This window comes from Sycon ciliatum, chromosome 10 (genome assembly GCF_964019385.1).
Source record: "Sycon ciliatum chromosome 10, ocSycCili1.1, whole genome shotgun sequence".
NCBI classification, from domain to species: Eukaryota; Metazoa; Porifera; class Calcarea; order Leucosolenida; family Sycettidae; genus Sycon; species Sycon ciliatum.
Window position 1 is genome coordinate 26,055,981 of NC_088652.1, and position 13,857 is coordinate 26,069,837.

General features: G+C 47.9%; 1 protein-coding gene across 1 annotated transcript in view; it reads left to right on the forward strand.

The window, feature by feature from the left end:
- The first annotated feature begins 3,438 nt into the window (after positions 1–3,438).
- LOC135826442 (deleted in malignant brain tumors 1 protein-like) overlaps positions 3,439–13,857 on the forward strand; it is a 49,298-nt gene continuing 38,879 nt past the window's right edge. Inside the window, exon 1 of the mRNA XM_065339052.1 lies at positions 3,439–4,162. Coding sequence (XP_065195124.1) covers positions 4,027–4,162 — 136 coding nt within the window. The 5' untranslated portion in view covers positions 3,439–4,026. The remainder of the gene's footprint in view (positions 4,163–13,857) is intronic.

The following is a 13,857-nucleotide window of genomic DNA, read 5'->3' on the forward strand; positions in this document are numbered from 1 at the left end:
TTCGGTAAAAAAATTTCAAAATAAAAGGCATAGCACGGGAATGTGACATGTTTGCGATCGTAACCTAGGCAATGACGGCAAACACATACATGTAAGTTCCGTACTCCGGAACATTTCACTGCTCGAAAGCGAGGTATAAAAAATCCGTAGCGCCTCTCGACGGATTTTGGCACGAGAAATTGTACTTCGGAACCTCTCATAACGAGGGTACATCTGTCCTGTAGGCTAGTAGTGAGATACATTTTTAAAAGTTCAAGTGCCTCGTCTACTCTTCTCTTGAGAATCATGCGTCAGGTTTTTACCGTACCGTTTCCATGGTTGTAGCCAATGTGCGACGCTCCCGCGGTGGCTTTGATGAGCCGATAAAGCCCGTCGTCAATGGTTATGGAAAAATACGGTAGCAATAAAGCCCATCGTCAATGGAACCCTAAACTCAGTCAGCCCCTAGCTTGGCAGCGGGGGTCTGTGGCAGTATTTCGTTGTCAGCTCAGATCGCATCTCACGTTCGACTGTGAACATTCTCTGGCACTTCGAAGTACCTGGAAACAGCCTGTCCAAGAACGGCAACATGAAAAGTGTCTACACATCGTGGTCAGTTTCCAACTCAAGTTCTTGTTGTCGTGAGTGGAGATGAAATCATTAAATTTTACGATAGTTTTGAATAAGCGAAAGAGCATGCACTTTATCTATCTGCTCTGAAGCAAGCTGAAATAAGTGGCAAACATCGCGATCAGTTTTCCATTTTCATTCTGCATGACTGTACATGTACTAATAAAGTAGTTGACGAGTTGCCGAACTTTTCTGGTAATTTTGAAAAAGCGAAAGATCATGGACCTGCTCTGAAGCAAGGATCATCCCATTCATGAGAAGCGGACGGAGCTGAAAATCACAAGTTGAATCCCCGACCACGTCCCCGACCACCACCCGTATACATGTAGGTGTCGCTTTTATACCAGAAACACGAAAGACAAGTCCGAAAAGGCTGCGATGCAGCGTTCCTCCTTTGTCATGTTCCCAATCGAACATGGTTGAACAAGCGGTCACGTGCTCCTGCGTACACCAGTCACCTGGTCACCGCGCCGCCAGCAGGCGACAACTTTCACACCAAGGTTCAACTCGAGTGACAGGACTGCACCCAAAAAAGGTCAAACAGGCTAGTAAGTTGTACCCTGCAGGCACGGTGACCAGGTGACTGGTGTACTGCAGGAGCACGTGACCGCTTGTTCAACCATGTTCGATTGGGAACAAAGGAGGAACGCTGCATCGCAGCCTTTTCGGACCAAAACCAGTCGACTCAGCGTCCAAAAGACTACAACATATGGGCCAATCACGGTCATCCGTGCTTTTATAAGAACGAAATGGCGCTTTTAGTGACATTTTGCATACAAATCCCCATCTCGTAGGGCGCAGTCACCCAGTTTCGGTGGAAGTGCGCGTCTGCGCGAGTTCGATTGGGAATATAGGAGGAAGGGAGCATCTCGAGGAAGGGTGCATCTCAGCTTCCTCGGACCAAGATAATTCGACTCAGCACCCCGAAGACTACAACTGGTGAAAATTTGATTTTAGACTTAACTTCCCCTTTAACAGTTCGCAGGAGACTCGGCTAGAAGTAGGGTCCGGCGGATTCTGCCGGCAGAAAAATTGGCAGAATTCGGTACTTTTCTGGTAAGTTTCATGCATGTTTGGTATGTGGATAAAGAAATGGAGCAGAATTCGAGGAATTGCCCGCCATAAGGTTTGTATGGTCCTGCCAATTTCACTGCTTTTCGAGCAGAATCTGCCACCTTTTCGAGCAGAATCCGCCGGTCCCTAGCTAGAAGCCGAGTTTTCCGCATCGGTAGGAACGCTACCTCCCTCAAGGATCAAGAAATCAGCCCAGTAAAATTTCCTTCATCACGTTGTGTTTATATTGCCGGTAAAAGAGGCTTATGACGTGTGTTGTGTTGGTTTGGATGGTAGATTTTTCTATACTGTAGTACCGCAGTAAAACCTGTCAAGGTGACCACTCTGATACAGCAACCACCTGTCCAAAAAGACCACTAGAACAACGACCAATGCATGGATGCCAGTCAAATGACCCTGCATAGGGAGACCACCTGTGCACGCCTGCACGGGGGGGGGGGGGGGGGGGGCACATTTTTGAAAGTCCCTCCAGCGAGCCGGCTTGTCACAGGTTTCACTGTAAGTGTCATGTAGATCTACTATAGTACAGTCATGTACATAATCATTGGCACACTGCGGTCAGTAATGAGTACTGTTGATACTGCAGTGTGGTCTGGACCACTCTATTCATCATTACAATCATGTTCACCCAGAGCTGCGCGCTATGCCGTGATGGCGCTAGCACAGCTCTATCTGTAGTACTACTGTACTGTACTGTAGTACTAGTGTGCCAGCGGAGATACGCATCAAGTTACCGGACGGGATGTGCAAGTCACGGGGGCGAAACAAGACACGATTTCAAACAAACTGTGTTTTACCGTTACTCCAAGCGTCCTACTGTAGAGTGTAGTGTACTAGTGCTAGTACATGTATGATGTAGGCTATTGTAGTAGAACTAGAAGAGCATCAAACCGCCAAGACCGCGCCTCGTACCAGTCCGAGGTGTGACTTTTCTCCCGACGTAGATCTACTGGCTGCTACACTCCATGGATCCACAGACTAGTCTGTTGTGACCGAGCTGCGTGTACCGCGTTTCTGCTCTGACCGCGATCGCTCGTCTCGTCAGGATCAATGCGGACCATGTAGATCTATCTACATGTACCTACATAGGCTACAAGCCACGCATGGATCGACCGACCGTCCAAACACTCTACTACACTACTAGTAGTAGTACTACAGTCTACCGTCTACCGTCCGGGGCCTGCTGTACTAGTATGTCAGTAGCGTAGACCTGGTAGACTGGAGTCTAGTCTGAGAGTACAGTCCGGCTGCTGCGATCAAGCCTCCCCCCTGGAGGTCGAAGGTCCACTTCAAGTTCAAGGCCACCAGCGAACTGCATGCAGGCGCGCTTCTAATAATAATAATAATTCGCGGGATTCGCGTTGGCATCGCTTGAATGTTCAGAAACACACAAACTAGCCTTCGCTTCCGCAGGCCACCACTATGCCTATGCCTTGCACACCTTAGTGGCGAATGCAGACCTCACAAGTGAGTCAGGGGAGAGTAGGTGAGTCTCTCAACCAATCGGGCGTGTAACGGCCCATAACCCTGTAAACTGCATCCTTGTTACCCTCACTCCGAGCTGTGAGTACCCAGTTGACCGTGGGTGTCGGCGCAGTTCACCACACATAAAAAGTCTTTACTCACGTAAAAAGTCTTTACACGCTCCCTGCTACCAGCGCGGGTCTCGAACTCGGGACCTCATGATTCGCAGGCAGGCGCGCTTCTGAAATCACTAAAACTAACTGCATTCTGAAATAGTACTGAAACTAACTGACTTACTTCAATCAGTGGTGTTCAAGGGAGAACGCTCCACGTCCTTTCATCCAGCGAGAACGACTCGCTGCGAACAGCTTCCGACCAAGCCAGCGGTGGCATCTTCCGTTGGTACCCGGCCTCCTCACAAGTACTGCCCTCTTCCTTAGGTAAATCTTACACATTCAGCAAGGAATTCTGGCCGTGATATTGCCCATTATTGGTACAGTGGTGGCATGCGTTCTGCGCTCGATTGGTGTGGTGGACGAGTTGGTCGTGTTTTCGGCAACAATTGACTTCCCCCCTCGGCCTGCATTCGCTTTCCTGCGGGCAAGAGGCCTACTCAGCAGCCGCTCACAGCACGGCTGACAGCTCGCACGTCTCAGTTTTCTCTCCTACATAGTTATTCAGCAACTAGGGGCAAGTAGACTGATGGTGCGGTGTCTTGGTGGCTTCAAACTTTCCGTTAATTGTTCACTGGTGCACTGTGCACACTCGCACGGCCAGGAAAACTAAGCTGGTAGGCGACGGAGAAGCAGTGTCGACCGTTCCAACAACGGTTCGTGTCCGTCCGGCATCCTTATAAATAATTACTGGACCAGACCGACCATGTACGTGGGTGTGGAAGCGTCTCCCGGTCCGCCGTGTATGCAGCACCGATCCAAGAGCATGACGGCGGCGTTGGATTCTGTTCAGTGCGTCCAGTCCTCGGCCACCATGATCCGATTGCGATGCTTTATCACAGGTAAGACCCGGAGTCCTTGCTGACCAATGTAAATACGGGGACCGAATGGCTGACGATATTACTATTATTACCATCTGTAGTGTAATGAGAACAGCTTTGTTGCGTTTCAAGGGTGATAAGTGGTGCCTACGTTTTGTAGTGGTTTCTACTTTTCCTAGCGTGTCAGTCCGCCTCGAGTTAGCAGCAACCTGTTTTTGTACCGGCATGTACAGCTATGTACATGACTGGCTGCATGCATTGGTGTCGGGCCGGCGTAGGCTGTCGTCGTCGTGGTTCTGTCGGAAGTACTCGTTCATTGCTACAAAAAACTGCCAGTGCTTGTCCTTGCCACGGCACCGGTGCACCAGTCGACTCGGCGTTAATAATTATTAATTTGTTTGCTGTGTGCTGTGTAGTTCTGAAAAATGTCTCTGCTGCGCTGTGCCTGTGGTGAAGTGTAGCGCTAGTACAGTAGTAGCTGCTGTGCGATCCAAAGCCTGCGTCCGTCCTATCGTCCTATCGGGGAACAAGATACAAAAACGAGCGCTGTAGTGGTGCAAGAATTATTTGTTTTCTTTTCTTGTGAGTTGTGTTATTAGAGGTGACTGCTGTGCTGGTACCGCGTACCGGTAGAGCTACGTAAAATCCAGTGCGGCTGGGGTTTCTGAGCTTGAAGTACGCTCGTGTTGTGCAGCGCGACCTGTTCGTTCGTTGGGCAGTGATGGGCGCGCAGTGACATCTCATAGCCGGCTGTGTTCGTTTACGTTTGCAGGTCACGAAAGGTCCCCACTCCCAAGCGAGCGTCTTTACTTGCGCTGAGCGATGTGTTGTAGGTCGTGATTTGCGTTTCACCTTCATGATCGATCAGGGCCCTATAATGAATGTTGTTCGTAGCGCTCACGATCGACTGTCAAGCGCCTTCTGGTTTGCTCCGTGTTACTGTCTGTGTTCGTTTTGATCGTGTACGTGTTTGATCAGCTCTAGTCTAGAGTCTAGTACTAGTACTAGTAGCACGCACATGCAGTAGATCTGCTAGTGCCTTCTCAATCACGGTGTCGTTTATGACTGGTCTCTTTGTCCCATCGTGAGTTGCTGTTTCCAGAGGCGTTGGCTGGAAGGTAGAACGTTGCGTGTGGTACTAGGATCTACATCTGATCACTTGAAGCAAACCACGCCGTGAGCTGGTGAGCTAGTGCAGCTTGAGAGGCGCAAAGAGGAGCTCAGTTCAAGCTACATGCGTAACATGGCCATAGTGTAACTGTTTTCGTCTTTCTTGACTTGACTTGAGCAAAGCTTGTATCACACAAGATTCACAGCGTCACATGACCATGATGACTGGGAACAGCCTCCCCCCCCCCCCTCCCAAATCCATGCCATGGTCACTTCTTGACTGTCAGTGTTACTGAATACTGTCACTCATTATGACACCACGTTGGTACACTATCAGTCTATCACTACTACATGTATCAGCCTGTGACTAATGTTTTGTCCAAGACAGCAAGACAGCAAGACAGTGAGTACACACTTGCGCGAGTACAGTCATGTAGTAGACTACAATGTACTAACAGTTACACACCCTAGCCTAGGCCTAGCACAGGGCCTAGCCTAGGCCTAGCACAGGGTAGCCGCAGTGTATTGTGAGAGGAAAGAGTATCATTTTTTGCTTTGGCGATGAAATTATTGTAATAAAAATTTAATTTATTATTAGTGACTAGTCCCTGGCTTCACCTGCGCCTGCACACGTGCACAGGTGCTGGACCACTTGAAGAAAACATAGCGTGCACCCTGACTGAGGAAGTCCTAAAGACTTTAAATAGACTGTACGTGCAGTCATTAGCTATCCCCAGTGCCCCAAAATTATGGTTGAAGTGCTGCAGCTTGTCAAGTCCATGTCACTCGCAGTTTTCCATGGCAACTGGCGAATTTTGGGGAAAAAGCAGCCATGATTGCGAGCTGCAATATTACATTGTTGTCTCCAGCCGTTACTTGAAGACGTTCACGGGGGGGGGGGGGGGGGGGGGGGGGGGAGCCGGTATGCCGGTAGTGGCCCTAGTTTTCCGGTAACATACCGGGAAAACCGGTATGTTTGGCAAGTATGCATAGAAGATGGAATTGCACATAGAGTGAATCCCCGTTGGGAAGAACCGACTGATAAGACAAATGTTTGCCTAAGAATAACTAGTATTCGTAACTGTATTGGATAAAACCCTGTGTATTCACTGGGTAAAACATATGGATAAGAAGAACTCCCGTTATTGCGAACAAAATTAATATCATCGGTCCCTGACTCCCTGGTTGTTTGTCCTAAAGAGGTTTTACTGTAGATGTAAGTATGGGACGGCGTATAACCTATCTCTACAGTCTTTGATTCTATCAAGAGTAGATAAACAAGAGTGTGCAACTCGCGGATGGGTAGGCCCACGGCGGAATTTTTTTGTTGACGTAATCTTTTCGACGACGCGCGCGCCACGGCTGTTACGACAGTACAAAACGGGCCCACTTGGTTTTTGTACAGGAGATGGCGCTTCCCGGGACTTTCCCGTTCTCAACGTTCAAAATTTGTACTCAAGGAGGTGTATTTTGAACGCAATCTCTGCTCAGTTGGGTCTCCAAAGCACCACTTCTGATCACCGCGTCGAGCTGTCCTCGCGGCTACAGTTGCGCAACATCCTGACCATGCCTCGCCAAAGAAAAAAGTAGTGAATTTGAGCTTTCCTTCGCTGAGAAAAGCCATTCTTCATGGAAATTTGTCTCTGAAGTTGTTGCCGTTCGATCGTTCTAGTCACCGAAGTTTGTTGCCTCCTTGAGGTGCTCAACGAGTTTTCGTCACGTCAAGGGTAGTTTTGCCGAGGAGAAGAGTATCTGTGTAGCTGTTTTTTGTTACTGCTGGGGCCCCGCTGATTCCTTGTTGGCCCCGCTGGGTCCAAATCTCTAGCAACATTTAGTGGAAATTGTTATTTATTCAGTGGATTTGAAATGGAAAAACACCAAGAAAAGTTACAGCTGGTATGCAGGTTAGGCGGTGAAAAGTTGTGTAGTACTAGCCGTGGAACTCAGCACCTTGTGAGAGATCATGCGAAAGCCATTGAATCTGTGCTGAGTATTAATGTGTTGTGTGATGACCAAAAAACTCATGCATATGAATATGCATGTAGCTCCAGCCTCATCCAGTCTGCATTTAGACGATGCAACAATTGGCATGGATATTCCCCTGATGAAACTGTACGACATTGCATCACCGCCATACAAAGCAATTGCTGACTTGCTGCCGGAACGCTTTATATACAGAGTTCGTTGCAGCACGCACGGCGGTACAACAACGTGATTAGAAAAGCCATTCTTCCTGTTGAGCTGCAATACGTGTGTGTTCCTGTGCTCCACCTAGATCTAGGGATTTATCCCTGGATTTACGGTGCACTTTGTGCTGACGCACATCAAATCGATATTGCACTGAGCAAATGTATGTTTCTTGCTGCAGATGACGGTGACTCTGCAGCGTCTATCAATGCCTACAAGAACGTACACGACACAGCAACACAAAAACTACACCTACAGTCAGAAGCACAAAGCATTCGTAGTCAGCTGCAGTTTGTGACGCTACAAGAACGTACACGACACAGCAACACAACAACTACACCTACAGTCAGAAGAACAAAGCATTCTTAGGCAGCTGCAGTTTGTGACGCTGCACATTCAGCAGCAGGAAGTAGTGGCTGCTGGCTTGCAGACTGTGGCATCAAATCTGCACTTCCTATGGAAGGAGAAAGAAAAGGAACTCAATTTGATGAATGAGAGGTGATGTGGCTCGAAAAGAGCATGAGAAATTAACAGTAAAAGATTAAAAAAAAGCAGCTGGCCCGTGCGTAACTTCCTTGGAAGCAGTACTGCCACAGTACCAAATAAAGCGGCAAGCATATCACTCCGGAGCATTTGTCGGCAACCACATACACCGTGCGTTGAAACCGGATGTCATTGCTGCCCTCACTTCTGTTCCCCTTACAGTCGTGCAGAGCCCCACACCTGCGGACAGCGGCGAGGTTCAGCTGCTTATAGCTTGCCCAGGCAAAGTCCTTGAGAGATCGCTACTCGAGACTCTTCACAGAGTATGCAGCATGTCGCAAGCTGTTCACTGGCAAGCTAGTTTTTACAACAGCAACAAGGCAGGTTCTGGGTGATGCCATCCACACCTTCATGGCCACCTGCAGAGCGGAGGTTCTGGCACGCAAGTTAGGAAATGTGACTCCTAAGCTTCACCTTCTCGAGTGCCATGTCCTTCCTTGTACAGGGTTGAAATTTATTCTTGCTGATCTGTTCGGCCACACACTCTGAGCTCCTCTGATGAGACCTAACAAGGTTGAAATTAATTCTTGCTGATCTGTTCGGCCACACACTCTGAGCTCCTCTGATGAGACCTAACAAGGTTGAAATTAATTCTTGCTGATCTGTTCGGCCACACACTCTGAGCTCCGCTGATGAGACCTAACAAGGTCGAAATTAATTCTTGCTGATCTGTTCGGCCACACACTCTGAGCTCCCCTGATGAGACCTAACACTGTAACAGGGTTGAAACTAATTCTTGCTGATCTGTTCGGCCACACACTGTGAACTCCGCTGATGAGACCTAACAAGGTCGAAACAGCTATAGCTGTCCGGAGATTGAGTAAACTTGACAAAAAGTTCTCCCCCGATCCGAGGCGCAGGTCGTCATTTTGCGAAAGAGTCCTGCGAAGCACATCTCCTTTATCTGGTACTGAGCGGTATCCGTTGCACTTCGCGGAGCACAGCTGCCTCCAACAACATTTTTTGACGAGCAAGAGACTGAAGAGACGAAATCCATAAAAGTACTATTTCAAGTATTCGAAGTGACAGAACCTTTTCTTTCTGCAGAAATGATCATGAAAATTTGAAAAATGCGATGAGCGTACCCACGCTTTCCGTGTGACCTCTGTTGCCAGGGGCGTTGCTACAGGGCGCCGCCATCTTGCCAAGTGACCTCCCCGTAACAGCCGTGCGCGCGCTGCGAGTCTTTCGGAAAGTTTTCCCTCGTGCTCTTGGCCGGCTTTACACTACAAGGTCGGTGCCCAGCACGTGCTCTCACACTGCTCTTCGGCAAACTGCGCGTTCTTCTGAAAAAAGGGGACGTCAACAAAAAATTCCGCCATGGGCGGGGCTATCTGCAGATTATGCAGGAGAGATCCGGAGTTGCACACTCTTGTTTATCTACTCTTGGTTCTTTTGAACTGTTACTGCTATTATGACTTGCTTAGCACGTACTCTGATACGAGTTGTGCGTATACCCTTCAGTAGTAAGTACCCAGATGATTCGTACCCTGCTTTGTACAATTGGGGCTGTTGCGCTCGGTGATAAGTAGGCGAATACTTCCTGCAGAAAAAAAATAATTCGTGATTTTGAACGGCCTCTTGTTTCTGGTGAATTGGGCTTTGAATAGTCGAGCGCTCATAACTCCAAATTGGACTCAATTGGTGCCAATCTCATTTTGTGTAAAACTAAAAGTAGGTGTTTATTAGGAGCTGCATCTGCGCCTTGATGCTAGAGGGTGGTGGCGTTCCTACGGATGTGGAAAACTCGGCTGCCAGCAGAGTCTCACGCGAACCGTGAATTTTTAATGTGTTTATTTACATACGGAAAAAACTGGGCCTTTGGCCTTTGGCCGAGTCTCACGCGAACCGTGAAATTTTTTTATTAGGCCACCCTGAAGAAGGTCTGTGGTTCGACTCACCCGACCGACCGTACATTTTTCAGCCCGACCGTAACTTTTTTTCGGCGGGCTGTCGTGTGACTGACGTACGTGGACTGAACACGTCCACGTCTACGTGTTGTGCAGCGTGAGTCTGCGGACGCAGGCGGCTCCTTTTGGACTTGACTTGTAGTTGTACTGCAGTGCAGTGCAGTGCAGTGAGTGGTACGACTGCTGCCTTGTGCTGGTAGTAGAGTCTACTCGATACGACCACCGGCAGACTGGCGAGACTTATTTTGAAGTGACCGTCCGGTTGAGAGTGATTGCCTCGTTCCAGATTAAGGACGGCCTTCTGTTTTGGGATGAAGGACAGACGAGATTGCACTTTCCTCGTGTATTGGGAACGATAGTTCACCTGTACCGGTAAGTTGCTGCTCCATGTGTGCAAGCACAGGAAGCGTCGATGGAAAAAGCCCATGTATTCGTGCACGCCGACGCCAAACTAGCAATACATGTGCCGGTACATTGTACAATTTGTACTTCGATTGAGTTCGAAGTAGTTCCCGAACTTACTTTCAACTCGCATCGTTCTTCATTTGCTTGATGATTTGGACAGTCAGAGTCACCGCTTGAAGTTATTCTCTTCTCGTTCCAGAGCTACACAATGTTTCAAAGTATTACTATTAGCCAGTGATCCCTTTATACAACATGTATGGCATAACACTGCGTAATAATGCCGATGTACTGGGTGTCTAAAGGCAGTACAGTGTATTTACATGTACTAAAATATATATATTAAAAAAAAAAAAATCCGCCCGCCCGCCCGTAAAAAAATGTCCGTGTTAGTCGAACCACACACCTTCTTTAGTTTGGCCTTATTATTATTTTTTACATACGTGTATCACTGTGTGTAGTTGTCATTGTCTTGAAGTACTTTTGTAGCACGGAGCTGAACTTATTCAGCACAGTAACTCCTTAGAGTGCACGCGGGACTAAACAAGTCCTGAAGTTTTTATTTCCAGAGGAGTACTAAGAACACGTTCCTGCCGGTTTCGTACGGCCATTATAGCTTATCAGAATCCCACTGTCTTATTGCCATGCCTGGGTGGCTGAAGGGTATGCATTGCAAGTGAGGGTGTGCATGCATATGCTTTCAGCAGAGCTACCATAGCGCGGCATGGGTTAGAAACTTAGAATGGAGCTGATAAGGCAAGAGGCCCAGGTGGGTATGGAAGAATGTGAAAAGTCATGCCCCCCCCCCCACACACACATGACCACCACCTACAATTCCTGATTGTTATGATAGCGTTATGCTAAGAACGGAGGGAGTGTTTCTCTCCTGCTCAGTCATGTGTGGCATAACGGCGTTCTTCTTGTTGTAGAGGTGTTTATAAGCCGTGAAATGGTGAGCTTCAGGCACTTGCAAGGGTGTTTGTTTGCCTAGTGCTAATTAAAGATGTGTGCGTATGTCTGCATTCACCAGAAGTGCTGCCTGACTCTGCCCGGTGCGTCTCCATGGTTCAGACACAATGGTGTGATTACGCCACTTGCACCTGGTGTGTTTGTATTGAGTGGCGCGGTTTTCTGGCTTGGAGAATGTGTTTGTAACGTTGTTGGGAGCACAGCCTCCGCTCTCTCTCTGTGTGCTGCGCTGTGCATTGATGTGCGGGTTGGGGCCAGAATGGCGATAGGAATGTTTGTGGATTTATTGTATGCACAGTTTGTGACCGATACTGAATAATGGTTTCAATCACGGCTCCCAGTTTGATGCACAATGTGAGATCATTGGGTCACTTAAGGGCCAGAATGGCGAAAGGAATGTTTATGGATTTATCTTAAGTACAGTTTGTGCCCAATAATGAACAATGGTTTCGATCAGGGCTCCCAGTTTGATGCACAATGCGAGATCATTGGGTCACACTTAAAAAGATCGTTGACATGCTGCCAATCGATGATACATGCAGGTATGCAGCTGACGGTGATGTGATAGAACTGATACTCAGTAGCGGCGGGCAGAAACTGGCACAGTACAGTACAGTACAGTACAGTACAGTACAGTACAGTACAGTACAGTACAGTACAGAACAGTACTGTTGGGTAGCGCCGAATAACGAGCAGGCTAGAGTTTCACCAAGCACAGCGTACCAATGTATACACGAGGACTCAACTGTGCATAGACTGTAGTAAGAACGACCAGCCTAGAATTTCACCAAGCGCAGCATACCAATGTATATGCGGTGACTCAACTGTGCATAGACTGTAGTACATGAAAATAAGAACGGTCTATAGTAGGCTAGGAGGCTGACCCCAGGTCCCCCCCCCCCCCCCCCCCCCCCAGGTCCCCCCTCCATCCAGGTCTTCTGCGACCGACAGTACTGTAATGAGGTTTACTGTTCCAGATACCAGTACAGTCAGACCCCGCTTATCCGGTCCTCTTTTACCCGGATCCCTCGCCATCCGGAAGAAAATCGCTGGTAACAGATTTACAGCAAACGTGATGCATCCAACATAACCGGTGTTCGGTTGTCCGGTTCCCTCGCCTATCCGGATAATTTGTGGAAAACAAGTGTATGCGGTTAAGCGACGTGTGACTGTACTGCATCACATGACCAGAGTATGGGTGCCTCGAACTACTTGCTGCTTGCTTCTTACATGCCTGTACCTTGATGCTTGTGTGCCCACAAGCTCATAATTATGTTTCCAAACAGACGCACAGCTCGGTAGCGATTGTGCTGGCAGGGGGAAGGATGTTGTCCCTTACAAGTGCTTGATGACACGCAAAGGTGTGTAAGGACTATAAGGGGTAGCTTTGCTGTCATGCATCCTATGGGCACAGTTTGAACAGTCTGCTCTCCAAGCACATGGTGCCATGTCGTAATGTTTAGTGATTATCTTTCTTTCAGCAGTGGTTGCGGGACTAATACAGCAGTAGTTAAAGCAGGAGATCACATCTAAATGTAACAATACGTTCTCTTGACTCCCGGAAGACAATGGATTTGAGCCGCTACACGACAAAAGGGTGCTTATGGCACGCGACATCAAACTGAGAAAAACTCGTTTAAAAGTTGAGTATGCAATAGGAAGAGTGCACATCTTCTTTTTGAATTCGATTAGTTTTCGTCGCGATTTATCAAGCTTTTTGAATGGCGTTTTTTGCAACAGGAGCAGTGAGAATTCAGCCATTGCGCTGTATCCATAACTCGGTTTGTAAAATTTTTGCCATGAGCACCCTTTTGTCATGGTGCGGCTCATTTTCAGTGAAACTGATGTTGCCCCAGGAGACAACTACAGTCCATTCACAAAAAAAAGAGTTGATCTCGGGTACTTTTCCAATCCGATTTCGGGTGAATTATGTTAAAAAACCCAATTCCAATCTGGCGCGAAATTGAATTATTGTTTGGACCAGCATGTCTTCACAATCACCAATGTGAAATCTGGCCGAAGTACTGAAAATCCGGCCGAAATACTGAAAACCCGACCGAAAAGATTCTTGGAGAAATAGACATAAAAAGACATAACAAGGCCACCTAGAATCAATTCGTTGTTTCGGGTCACTTCACTCATCCGCACCTGGGTCGGTCGGTCGGGGTTATTTAAAAAAAATTATTTTATATTATTTTTATTTTGGTTACTGCCACGTGCATACATACATGTACATGTATGTGAAAATGTAGATTGTAAAAAAACCCAGCTTTTGTCCATCAAGCCAGTCGATCAAATCTGACTGTAGACGACCCAGCGCAGCCATTGTCCCATCAGGTCCAGGTCCACTCCAGGACCAGATCTTGGCCTGGCTGGCGAACGAATCTGACCAGCAGCTCTCACCAAAACTTCTGTCAATGAGCGACGAGGTGGCGGAGCTGATACTGTCAGACTCGAAGGACAGATTGCGGATCGGAGATAACAAAAGACGTCGTTACAAACCGCTGCATCCTGTCATTTGGCTGCTTCCGAGGTCGATGTCGGGACTGCTGAAAATCAATGTACACTACTTCGAAGTATAATATACTTGTACAT